This window comes from Crocodylus siamensis, chromosome 10 (genome assembly GCF_052110815.1).
Source record: "Crocodylus siamensis isolate JL-2025a chromosome 10, ASM5211081v1, whole genome shotgun sequence".
NCBI classification, from domain to species: Eukaryota; Metazoa; Chordata; order Crocodylia; family Crocodylidae; genus Crocodylus; species Crocodylus siamensis.
Window position 1 is genome coordinate 12,386,142 of NC_143404.1, and position 13,123 is coordinate 12,399,264.

At 44.7% G+C, this 13,123-nt stretch overlaps 1 protein-coding gene across 2 annotated transcripts; it reads right to left on the reverse strand.

The window, feature by feature from the left end:
• Positions 1–319: 319 nt before the first annotated feature.
• On the reverse strand, positions 320–9,350 carry IRF1 (interferon regulatory factor 1). 2 transcript variants are annotated; one of them, XM_090020581.1, is made up of 10 exons: positions 9,196–9,350; positions 6,935–7,026; positions 5,740–5,839; positions 5,363–5,539; positions 4,916–4,965; positions 4,649–4,784; positions 4,313–4,438; positions 3,066–3,109; positions 2,047–2,173; positions 320–1,506 (listed from the first exon to the last, which is right to left on the reverse strand). In XM_090020581.1, the coding sequence occupies exons 2-10, from the start codon at positions 7,019–7,021 to the stop codon at positions 1,400–1,402; spliced, it is 954 nt and encodes a 317-aa protein (XP_089876707.1). In that variant the 5' UTR covers positions 7,022–7,026; positions 9,196–9,350; the 3' UTR covers positions 320–1,399. The 2 variants fall into 2 exon arrangements, with proteins under 2 accessions (XP_089876707.1, XP_089876705.1); XM_090020579.1 differs by having other exon boundaries at positions 322–1,509.
• Between the last annotated feature and the right edge of the window lie 3,773 nt (positions 9,351–13,123).

Below are 13,123 nucleotides of genomic sequence, written 5' to 3' on the forward strand. Positions count from 1 at the left end.
TTCAGCTCACAAAAGCTCGTGTGCTATGCTAAATAGATATATCTACTTTGGTTAGTCTATAAGGTGCAAATCTACCCTGCCTTCCAAACCTGACTCCCAGGGAAATGGAAGAAAGAAATCCCATTGATCCTAATGTGTTTAGTGTGACTGGTAGTCAGGACTTGAACCAACCCTGTAGGCAGGGGAACTGGCAATCTGAATGCCTTTGCCAGCAAACGAGCTCTTAATTATCAAACGCTTGAACAATTTGTAACACACCTTCTCATTCTTTTTCTGACAATAAAACGTCAAGTATATTTAATATATAAAACACATTTTTTATTAAAATAAATGTACAACACAATATATACAAAAATATATACAAGAGAAAGTTCAATTACTATTTAGTGATCCGATTAGATTTTTCAGATATGCCTAAACTAAAGCCCTCTTTCAATTCTGGAGTTTGCACTGTTTTGCTTAGGCTCATGCCATTGGTTTTCTTTAAGAGCTGTTTCATAGTTCAGTGTGTCTTCTGTTGTAGGTATTCTTTTACAAATTAGAGCACTGAGGTGGCTCTCAAAAAGGCACTATATAAATAAATTAGCATGGCCATCAGTGGAGGGGGAAATCCCACACTGTGGCAGCTTTTTGACAGCAAGTATGTGAAAAATAGATATATACCATACATAATGATAACAGGGTAAGGTCCTGTGAGTAGATCTTCTGAACAACTAATACACAGAAGCAAATCCTGTGTCAAACTTACTTTTTTAAAACTTTTTTTTGATTAAACGTATTTACAGAAATGAAGACTTGTATTTGGAGATGAACTCTATATGCTGGAATAATCGAAGAGAGGGCCAATTAGTGCAATTTTTGTTGAATCGGAATATGCAATGATTGTAATTAAGCTCATAACTTCACAGGTATCATCTGGGTAAGCAGCAACCAGAACTAGTAGGGGGATGGAGGGCTGTCTGTCTCTGAAGCACTGCTTCTGTAAAAGCTGTAATCTTCCCCAAAAGCAGTGCTTGCAATGTCCAGCATGAAAAACAGAAGACAGACAAGGACTATATAAATCTGAGCCCTACTTCTCGTGACACACAGCACCTTTGACCTTCACCCCCCCAGAAAAGATGGAACCTCCTTTCACAATATGGTATGAACAACTTCACACTGGAAGCAATTATAAAAGTATATGCCAATGGCTTAGTTAATCACTTCAATGTGAAGAGTTCTAACACGGTGGGATATATCTGTGATCATGGAGCTTTCCTTCTTAATGGTCTTTGAATCAGAGAAGTTCAACGGATAGTAAATGTTGTTCCTTCTCCACAGTCAGTAACAACTTCCACTCTGTTAGGGCTTGCAGAAGATACCAGGAGTAAACGTTTGTGGTTCGAAGAAAGAACATGGTTTAGAAGTTGCAAGGAATGGCTTGCATATTCGAAGATCTTACTGTCTCCAGCCAAGAGAACTCTAGACTGCTGCTTTTCATATCAGTGCAAAGCCTCAGCTCGATTTCTTCTGGAGGGGGAAGATCGGAAAAGAAAAGTAAATAATTGTACGCAATTAAGTAATGTGTGCTAATACTATGGTAATTACTAATAATACTTAAAGCGAATGTAAAACTCCTTAAATGAAACCTGAATGCATTTTGAGAGCTGCAAGCTTTTTTTTATCTAGAAATACTTTAAATAGGCTATGAAACTTGTTACAACTTTCTGTTTTTAAACCATTCCCTTTGGTAAGCTGATTCAGCCAAAATACAGATTACGTTAAGCACCAATTTCTGGGCAGAGTATCCCACCCAGAACACTGTCTGTATACGAAAATAACCATTAAACAAATCTGTGGTAATCTAGTGCAGTCTCCATTTTAAATCCCATTAAACACCTTCAGTTTTGTACTAACATCCTAGCTGCAGACTTTGGAGCAGTTCATTGTTATGGCATCCTACCCATTTTGTTTCACTCCAATTTATCCACCTTGTGCACAGAGCTTCTTTCTCTGCCCCTGGCTGCATTCTGAGTTACTTTCCTCTAGAAATTCAAGAATTTGTACCTGAGGTGGTATCAATTTCAGCATCCTGCTCCTTGTATATGTAACTGCACAGGCTTTGTGTGCCAGGCTCATTGGTAAGATAGCCTTTCCCTCCAATGCTGGTTGTATGCCAGTCTTGTTCAAGCAGCTGTAAGAAACAAAGGAGATGAGGGGTAAGGCCTGAAACTTCCTGCTTTTTCTTAAGGGGGTGGGAGAGAAGAATGTGCTAGACTTAAATGTTCAAACTTCCTTGAACAAACTGCTCAGTAGCTATAATACTGCCCATACAGGATTTATGAGACTACTTGGCATTGCAGTTAAGCCTAGGGGCAGGTTTCATTGTGTCCTATGCAAGATCCAAGACTCGGCTGGCTAGCTGACAGCCTTGCTGCCATTATCAGCTTCTATTCAGGTGGCCTTATACTGGAAGAGCAAGTTACTGCAGGTCTAGACTAAGAAGCGTGGTTTGGGAAATGTTCACAAAACTTGCCTATACTATGCCCATTCCCTGTAGCCCTTGCTTCTAGGAACACCAAAGAGAAGGAAGGAAATTTTAGCATCTTCTTGCTACATCTGTGAGACTCCTGTTATGCTAACAGAAGAAACTTAATTTAATGCAGAGCACACCACAGTCGGAAGACTCCTGTAAGGAAAGGGCCTATCTCCTAATAGTGGTGAATGTGACACATGCCTAGATGCATAGCAAGGTAGGAGATGCATATCTGTTCCCAAAGCTAGGGATATTCCTTCCAGGGGTGTAAATGTCTCAGTCTGACACTTCACTTAACTACTGAATCTCTCTGGGAGACAGAGAGTGACAGAAAACCAAATATTTCCATATGTGTATTCCAAATCATGTCTGCAAAAAGTCCTTTCCTTCTCAATTTTATTTCTCTCTCCCAAAAGCCTCCTGACGCAACTATAGTAACTGTTTGCTTGCGTTAACCCAGAATACCACTATGCCAAATGCTATTTCTTTCTTCCTAGATGCCAATATCAACTTGCTCAATGTTTCTTCTGAAAAGAAAAGAGATTCTTACCTTAAAAAGGTCTGTCTTGATTTCCTCTTGGTCCTCATCTGTCACTGTTATGTTTTATGAATGCATGAAAAAAAGAAAAAGCATGTTGCCTTTAGTACTATGTTCTTACTGGCATAAAACACTTGTATATTTAGTTACTACTACAGTCAAGTTTGCATTCTGGTTAGGGTCTTTTAGGATTACATGTTTCTGCCACCCCTGTGGGTGTAGGCTCTGAAGAGCATTTGCACTGGAAAAGCCCACATGTCTCTTCCTGTGTAACTCTGTTTAGTAACATGAAGTTTATCTTTTTGAGACAAGTTATTTCTGAGAATCTCTTTCTTGGATCCACATGTGAATGGTGGCATCACTCCTAAACTATACTTGTCCTCACTCTCTTGAACATGTTACAAGAGCATATGCACTCAAGTGACAGCTTTGGATTGCTGTGCATCTGCTCTGCACCCTGCCAGCAGGCTGGGGGAAATATCTTATCCTTACGTGCCCTGATGCAAAAGCCACTCCTTTTGGCTTTGCATATATGATCAGGGAGGACATCTGCACCTTAAATGACACATCATTCTAACATGCAGAAATGCCTGTCTCCTAATTTTATGTAAGTCTGCCACATGCAATGCCTTCTGCATTCTACTTCCTGACTCTGTGATTGCATCTTGTTTAAACTAATGATAAGCACATAATGGATCGTATTTCTACTTGGTAGATAGTGAACCAATGCAGGTGAGCTTAGGTGATGCAGAGGACTAGTTTTGCTTGCTTAGAATTGCCAGGCTGGAAGACCAGAGTTTGATGGTCTAAGCCATCCTGCCTTTAACGCAAGCTGGGAGATGCTTTACAAATAGGAAATACCCCCCAACTCCTCTCTACATACCAAGTACTGTGATACCTCAAAATCAGAAATCTTCACCCTTACTTTACTTGGCTATCATTACATACTCTACAGAGTGGATTACCCTAGTATATCCCATTATGAGTCTGAGCTGGGGTCAGGTTACACAGCTAAAGAGAATTTACTGGATCCAAACCCTGGGTTTTCCTACAAATACAAGTCCCATGGACTTCTCTAGGAGTCATACACATTTAAGAGCTGCAATCTAGGGCCCCTCAATCTGAATCATTTGAAGTGTTTTAATGGAGCCCATTAATCCTGAAAATCCAGATGGCCCTTGTCATTTGTACAATAGGGCTGTTTTGTTCGGTTTTTATCATCTCTTTCTGGCACCCCAGTGTTTTCTGAAAATACCAACCTTCGGAAGATGAAGCTAGAGGTGACACTTGAAGCTGGTAGATGTCATTTGTGCTGTCAGCCAGTGCTATTTCCATTGGGGTTCTCCATTCGGTCACTGCAGTGTGTATATCACATGGTGAGAGATCTGTGGAACGTGCAGAAAGGGTGAGTTAGATTCTGGGAGACGATAAAGCTCTATTCAATCCCTTGCTAACCACATTTCAAAGGACCTGTTACAGATCAGCCCAGGAAAAGGTAGCTATTTCTACTTTTCTTCTGAAGCTGATCTCGTGCGCTGAAGTTTGGCAAGAAAAACACCTTTTGTTAAGTTCAAAGAACTAAAACTGAGTCTCACCGAGGGTGACAGATGTGCTTTCAACCTTCACTTCCTGTCCTGCATAGTCTTGAACTGTGTAACTGCTGTGGTCATCTGGTATCATTGTGCTGTTTAGTGCTTCTACTGCTTCATCTGACCTCATGTCCTCATATGACTAGAAAGATAAGAGCACAGAATAAAATATCTCTTTTTGCAAAAACATACTCACAAATATATTAGATCTCCATTTGTGGGGGAGAGGAGGAATTCAGAAAGTGCCTCTGATTTCCTTAAACTGCTACATACCTTTCTCCTGCTCTTGTTTCTTGAGTCTCTAGATGATTTTGACTTCCTTTCTGTTCAAACAGGAATAAGGGAGAAGTGAGAAACGCCCTGCAGCCGATTTGGATATTTCCATTTACATGAGCATAATCCCCATGTGAAAAATGGGGTCCAGTGGTGCTGAGCATTGACAGATGTGATCCTGCTCTGGGAATGGCTGTCAAATGTCTGTCCCTAACCCCAACCCCTCCCAGCTGTTTTGCAAGAACTGAGTGTTTAAAAACTCTTAAGAACTTGGGATTGAAAGGAGGTGAAAGTATCATAACTTGTAGTTGCAATGACTGCACAAAAGTGTGGTGTTACTTTCAAAATATTTATATAACACCACTGGCAAGCAGAACAGGAAATGCTAAACATAATGTTGACTGCAATAATATCTCCTACATGGCAAGCGCGCTGCTATGTTTGTACCTTTTTTCTGTAGCTTTGTTAAAGGTGGTAACATTCTGTAAACCCGGACTGCGCTGGAGCCTTTATTGATGCTTTTATCCTTCACTTCTTCGATATCAGGCAATGAATTCATGGCACAGCGGAAATTTGCCTTCCATGTTTTAGGGTCCGGTTCTTTCTCCCCTATCTTGTATCTCCCTATAAATAAGAGATGGTGTAAAATTCAGACCTTCAGAGTGCTCTGCAGTGTCTAATACTTTCCCACAAAATAGATGGCTTTCCTTCCATTTCTGTTTTGTTGCACTAAACAGACAGGATAATTACATAAGATTCAAGTCAGGGCAGCATTAGACCCTATGTATTTAAATGATGGAGGGTGCCTAAACACCAGCACGTACCAGTGTGAACGGCCCAACTTCGGAAAAGGCAGGCATCTTTTTCCATGTCCCAGCCATGCTTAGCTGCATGTTTCCATGGGATCTGGAACATCATCTTATCCTGTAGTTAAACAATACACTGTTAAATACAGGAAACAGATACACCCACTTGTGACCCAAAATAAACTTAGAGACAATTTGTCAAAAGCAAGGGAACTAAACAAGGCTACCATTAGATCTGAATTAAACATCTACCTACTTCCATAATTTACTACAGACTATAAAGGTTGTCTTTCCTCTAGCCCCCCCCCCTTCCTCCAAAAGTCATGTGGCTTTCCAATCTCTGAACCAGATGACTCAGTCTTGTCTCAGAAAGACTTTGAGGCCCCCCGTGTCCCCCACTCCCGCCCATCCTTAAGGATCTGCATACATCACAAGAAAAACTATTTGTTACAGTGTAACACTCATTGAAAACGGAGACTTCCTTTTTCAGGTGTATTCAAGGTGCCTTGTAGTTGAAAACATTCAGAGAATTAGGTATGTCCTGAATCGGTAAGGAAGAGCCTAAACACTTGGCCAACTTGGATCTCTTCCAACACCTTCTGCTTGTATCTGAATGGCACTGTTTTCTGCATCCACTTAAACCATCACTCTAGTAATTTACTCAAATAAAACTGTGCGGTCAGGAAACCGGATGACCTGACACCAGCACTGGGATAGCAAGTCACCGTACATGTGCAAGGGTTTTGCAGTTGGTTCTCACTCAGTGTTGATTTTAATTGAACACAAGCTAAACATCACCTAAGATTCGGTTTTATGGTCCCATTAAATGGTTAGGATCTAACCCAGATGACTTAAGCAAGTACAAAAGGACTTGGCCTAAGTACGAGTCACAGTTACAGGCTCATCTGAAGTGTCCCTGGTTCCCAAACTTGTCTTGCCTCTTTCTCCACCCCCAAACCAGGGATTCCTTAGAAAATGTTGGGTCAAGTGATTGATGTCAATCACTTGAAATCACTTAGAAAGTGTCGGGTCAAGTGATTGACAGCTGCTACTTTTCTGAAAACAAAAAACGTTGTCTTGCATAGTGTGGGTAGATTCTCTCCATTTCCTTCTGACCTAGGTATGTGACCTGGATTTGTATTTACTACCAGCTGAGAGCAGAGGGCCTCTTGAGTATGACCGATGGATACAGAAGTAACGACAGAGTCCCCACCTTGTTGATCCAGATCAGTCCTGGAATTTGATTGGAATTGATCTGCATTTCCAGCCAAGGCCTCATGCGCATTCTTGTCACTGGCATTTTGTCTGTGAAAGGAAAATAGCATCAGCAAACAGGTAAATGTTCTTCTGCCTTCTATGCTTTTTTAGCAATGCAACCCTGCCACGCCTACTACTGTCCTTACAGCTAAGGGCCAGCAAAAACCAAGTTGGCCAACTTGGATCTCTTCCAACACCTTCTGCTTGTATCTGAACGGCACTGTTGTCTAAATCCACTTAAATCATCGCTCTAGTAATTTCCTTAAATGAAGCTGTGCAGTCAGGAAACTGGATGACCTGAGACACCAGCACTGGGATAGTAAGCCGCTGCCCTTTTTTGGGACACTTGCCCAGTTCTGTTGCAAGAGGGAACTTTTATCTTCTGATCCTGTTTGGCGGCTGACTTGAAATGCATTTTTGGTCTCGAACCTTTACCCGGTGAACAGATACTCAGGTCTCAAATCAAGGGCACATCCAGGATACTCTTCCTGGCAATCCCAGCGGAAAATGCAAAAGAATCAAAGGTTTGTGGGCTCTGAACTCCTCCCTCTTCGTTCTCAAGGTAATTGCTGCAGGTTGTGGGCAAGGCGCGCTGGTAGGGCAGTGGAGGGAAGTCTAAACTGCCACTTCCTGTGTCAGCCTTGCCATGAATCACAACAACAAAAGACAGCGGGTTTCAGGGCTGCCAGGCTTTCATGAGCACTGCCTGCACACTATAGTATTTAAATAACTGTTACAATGTATTTAACTGGGTTGGGGAGAGGATGGGGGCAGGACATTGCTCTCTAAAATGATTCTTAGTCTACCAAAAAGAAAAAAAAGAACAATTTCCTGGGGCGTGTCCAGTTCTTCTTTAGTGCTAACGAGCTTCCCTTCAAGGAAGTGCAACATGTTTGCTAGAAACTTATGCACTCTGCTGCGAGCTTCTCCTTCTAGCACTAGCTCTTGCCATGGATACAGTTATTCTGACTAATAATTTCAAAACCGGAACTCCAGTTTTCAGAGGTATCCAAACAGCAATTTTTTTTCCCTGAGCAGGCAGGCAGAGGAGGCAGAGTTGCACAGTCCAGTTTCTGGCTTCCTTCCTAACCTGGGAGGAGACTAAACAAGAGGCTCTTCTCCAAGTGAACTTTCAGCTCTTTTGCACTCCCTTTTTCTTCTGCTGAGCCCATTCCCGCCAGCCAGTTCTCCACGTGGAGAGCAATGTTTTGCTTTGGGGCCAGGAGAGGCAGTAATGTGAAGGGCTGCAAGGCTGGCAGCATTTGGACCCATTTCAAGCACATCCCTGCTTGTTTTTTTCCCCCCTCAGAAAACAGCCTCCGCTCACAGCTCCTCCGTCCTCCACAGCTCCCTCCTACACAGTACCAGGTGTTTTCTTGCTGTGTGCGCCTCGAGAATACATGTGTTAATATTTGTACTAGAAACAGAGTGTGTGCATGTGTGAAAAGTATACAGACTATATTAATATAATTATACTAGAAATAGTGTTAAAATGTATTGACTATTATATTGATATCATTATACTAGAAAGCGTATGCGTTTTTTATATATATAATATATATAAATATAATAGTCTATATACTTTTAAACACACACTCTTCTAGTATAACTATATCAATATAATAGTAGAATAATTATATCAATATAATAGTCTATATACTTTTAAACACGCGCGCGTCTAGTATAACTCTATAAATATAATAGTATGATATAATAATAGAATAATTATATCACTATAATAGGCTGTATACTTTTAAACACACGCTCTTCTAGTATAACTATATAAATATAATAGTACGATTTAAAAGTAGAAGAATTATATCACTATAATAGGCTATATACTTTTAAACGCACGCACACGTCTATAATAGTTCATATACTTTTAGTTTATAGACTATTACAGACGTGTGCGTGTGTTTAAAAGTATATAGGCTATTACAGTGCTAGAATTACAGCAGAAGAGCGTGTGTGACTACCCCTCTACCAGAAGCACGCTGCGCGTTCAAGTCTCCGGCCGCCTCTGCTGCCCGAGCGCGGCGAGGCAGAGCGGAGGCGCGGGGCCGCGCCGCGCCGCGCCGCCGGGGAGGGCTGTCCGGCGGCGGCCCGGCTCAGGCCGGGGAAGCGGCGCGCTGCAGCCCGAGCCGCGCCCGCGGGCCCCCGCCGCCCGCCCGCCCGCCGCCGCCGCCGCCGCCGCCGCCGCCGCCGCGCGCCACCCACCTGGCTGAGCCCGTCGGTCGGTGCCGGCTCGCAGCGCAGCGCAGCGCTCAGTGCGGGCCGCGGGCTGGGCGCGGGTATAGCCTTCCCCTGCACGGGATTCCCCGCCGGCCGCGCGCGCGCCGGCCAATCCGCGCCGCCGCCCGGCCCCGCGCGCCGCCCATAGGCCGCGGCGCCACCATCATTTCGGGGAAATCAGGCTGTTGTCACTGCAGCGGCGGCGGCGGCGGCGGCGGAGGCAGGGGAAGTACGGCCGCCCCGCCCCGCGCCGGTCCCCGCGCCGCCCCGCGCAGGTGGCTCCGCTGGGCGCAGCCCTGCGCCCCCGGCCCGGGGCCGAGGCCGGCGGGCCAGGAGCCAGAACGGCCTGGGCCCCCCGAGCCCGTTGTCAGCATTTTGCTCGGGCCCCTTGCAGCAGCCCTGCCCCCCCGCCCCCCGCCAGCAGCTCAGGAGTCGAGGCTGCGGGTGTTTTTGGTGCTCTGCTCAAAATCGCTTGCCAACCCCGGGCCTAGGCCGTGCGCTCTTGGGGTCAGCGCCTGCGCTCCTCCACGCTCTTTCTTAAGAACAATCCCAGCAAGGCAGCGGGGAGGGCTGCAGCTCAGCTGGCCGCCGGCTGAAGAGCTGCCCATTTGTTTGGCAGCCCCGAGAAGTTTAAGACCAGAAGGAAATAACAATGCGATTTCCAGTTGACTCTACAAGGCAGTATAGTGAGGTAGCCAGGAGCTGGGCTGTGCGCCTGAGGTTACCGCTCCCGCTGTAGGAGAAGCCACTGTGGGACTTTAAAAGCAGCACCCCGTGATTGTGGCTCTGTGTCTCATTGGCAAGACTCGGCAACGCAGTCCTCTTTAACACTTGGAGGGTGTCACGCCTGTGCAGGTTGCCACCTGCTGAGTCCTCACGTGCAATCACTCTTTAAGGCCCCCCTTGTAGCCGTGTACATGTTCAGCATCAGTCCTGTGAGGTTTCCAGTGCTCTAAAGTATCTGTTTTGGCCAGTGGAAGCAAAGCCTATAAAATATATCTGAGAAAAATAAAAGTGTAGGGGAAATTATGGGGAATGACTAGTTTTACACTTCTGTAGTATGGAGATTTCATAGACATCAGGGCTGGAAGGGACCTCGGGAGATCATCGAGTCCAGCCCCCTGCCCAAAGGGCAGGAAGTCAGCCGGGGTCACAGGATTCCAGCAAGATAAGCATCCAATTTGCTCTTGAAGGTGTTCAGTTTAGGTGCTTGAACCACCTCCGCTGGCAGGCCGTTCCAGACCTCGGGGGCTCGGACAGTAAAGAAATTCTTATGTCCAGCCTGAAACAGTCTTGCAGGACTTTGTGACAGTTCAACCTCGTCATCCCTTGGGGCGCTCTGGTGAACAAACGTTCCCCCAGATCCTGCTGGTCACCTCTGATAAACTTGTAGGTGGCCATCAGGTCACCCCTGAGCCTGCGCTTTTCCAGGCTAGAGAGCCCCATGGCTCTCAGCCTCTCCTCATAAGGTCTGACATTGGAAAGAGAGTTATGAATCAATTTGTGCAGTTACCTTAATCAAGGTGCTGGCCTTATCTATCATGCATTCAGGCATGATCTTGCATTAATTAGCAGCTCAAAATTCAGGAATGTTAAATGCTGGGGAATGTACGTGTGGGTCTAAAAAGTAGCAGCTCGGTCCTGTGGAGGCCAGAACTGAGTCAGGGTCCCTGCTTACAGCGTATCTGATTTAAAATGTACTAGTACCACCATCATCACTTCCCTGTAACCAGGTTCAAAATCTGAATGATCTAAACTAGATCTCTTAACCTAGTTATATTCTGACTTGTCGGGGCTGAGAGTGGTTTCAGTCTTTCCTTCCTACAGTGCTACAAAATCTTGCACAATGTGGGTATCTTTGATTTTCCAGCAGCATCTTCTGCCAGAACCATGCTCAGCAGCTCATAGCAGCCATTTAAAATAAATCCTACTTTATGCATCTATTTTTTCACAGCAACCACTGCAAAGGAGAGGGGCATGGAAACAATGAAGACATTTTTGCAAGATCTGGGGACATTTCTGTTCCCCCCACCCACAACCTCCATCCTCTCTCAGGCCTCAGCTGTGTGTCAGGGAAGGACTGATTTGAAAGGACTAGCCTAAAGAACATAAAGCAAGTAACTGCGTCAGGGGCCCACGTTCTGTCCTCTCTTATATCTGTTGGGCTGCTTACACGTGTGCCAAAGTCAATAGAAGGACTTCCCTCCATTTCAGTGGAGCCAGATGTGTTGACCGGAGCCCCTGAGAGGAGAGGGGAGTGAGCGTGCCTGGGATCCAGCAGGCTGCATGCATTTTTAAACACTGTTCATCATTTCATGTTGGCATCCTGACAGTATTCAAGTAGGGTTTGAAGTTCACAAACTTAGATTAACCCAACTCCTGTCCTTCCTTCACAGACAACCTGTTTTTATGATGAAAAAGCATACTTTATGTCTTAGACTTTTTGGTTGGTTTTTTTTTTTAGAAGCATAGACTCTAAAATAAAATAAAAATCAGAAATCTTTATTTATTCATATATTTTTATTTAACCCTTATACTTCTGGCACACAGGTCAGGACCCTTTGGGACGGGCAGTTACGTTTGCACAGGGAATGGCAGTCCCTATTGCAAAAGATTTTCCATCTAAAGGACAAGACCTACTGGCTAATAAGGTCAGGAGAGACTGGCAGACAAGATGGTAGAAGCGACAGGATGTGTCCAATTCTCAGCACGAAGCAGTCCCTTCACTCAGTGCAAGACAATGAGCTATCATTTATTTGAAAAATTGCACCACTCCAGACTATTTTGAAGGTAACTAGCAGTGGAGAAGATGTGTTACCTTGTCAGCAATATTGTTGTGTAAAGATGGTCTATAACAGTAGTTTCAACCTGTGGTCTGCAGACCTCCAGGAGTCCACAGACTGTCTAAGGGTCTGCAAAAGATGACTATGATCAATCAAAAGTATGTGAATACCAGACTTACAATTCAAAGGGATCTTCACCTCCATTAAAAATTTCCAGAGGGGTCTGCACCTCCATTTGAAGTTCTTTAGGGGTCCTCACATGAAAAAAGGTTAAAAACCACTGGCATTGGTGATGTGTAGGGGTGCACATGCACCCCTTGAGCATGACGGTGCACCCCCTGTGAAACCACACACCCCTCACCGCCGACACCACCAGCAGTGTCTATGCGCAGTCCCTGATCACTGCTGGCCACCGCCGACATGGCCAGCAGTGTCTGTGGGTGGTCACCGACCACTGGTCGTTGCTCGCCACTTCCCCCCTCCAACGCCAGCAGCGCTGCAGCTGCCTGTGGCAGGTCCCCACTTGCCTCTGCCATGCTCCCGCTGCCACCTGTGAGAGCCTGCCGTGCCCCCCCCCAGCCTCCGGGGCACACGTCATTCGTGATCACTGGTCTATAAGACTTACTTCACTTTAAAATCTTATTATATTCTGAGCCACAGTATCATTAATCGGCATGTGAGATGTATATTGTGATTTGCTGTCTATTGCTGTGTATTTTCAGTCTGAGCACTTCTTATGGGTAGGCATTGTAATGCAAATAAATGTAGAATAGGAAGGCATAAAAGGATGATCACGTCTTGCTCTGCTCTTTCTTCTGCAGATTTAAGTCTGCAGTAACTCCACTCAGTTCAGTGTAACATAACTGAGAATTGAGTTTGGCCCGAAGACTCACGTTCTTCCCCCAGGTCTGCGCTGCAGAATACCACAGCATAACCTGCAAAAGATTTTTGCATAAACTGGGTGGTGTTGATTTGTTTCCTTCTTTTAGATATCACGTGACTGAAACCAGGAAATTAAAACAACACTAAATAACTGTCTCTTACCAACTTCTTTGTGTTTCACGTTCTTAGTACCAAGAAGTTGTTAATATTCCATCTCTTATTCCCGTGTGTTCTATTTATACTAACAA

Excerpts from the sequence above, each read along its gene's own strand:
- IRF1 (XM_090020579.1), bottom strand. The coding sequence starts at position 7,021 with ATGCCAGTGACAAGAATGCGCATGAGGCCTTGGCTGGAAATGCAGATC. Across the intron at positions 4,966-5,362 it reads AACAAAGCTACAGAAAAAAG|AAAGGAAGTCAAAATCATCT; the intron begins GTACAAACATAG and ends CTGTTTGAACAG. Across the intron at positions 4,439-4,648 it reads AAGCACATCTGTCACCCTCG|ATCTCTCACCATGTGATATA; the intron begins GTGAGACTCAGT and ends CACGTTCCACAG.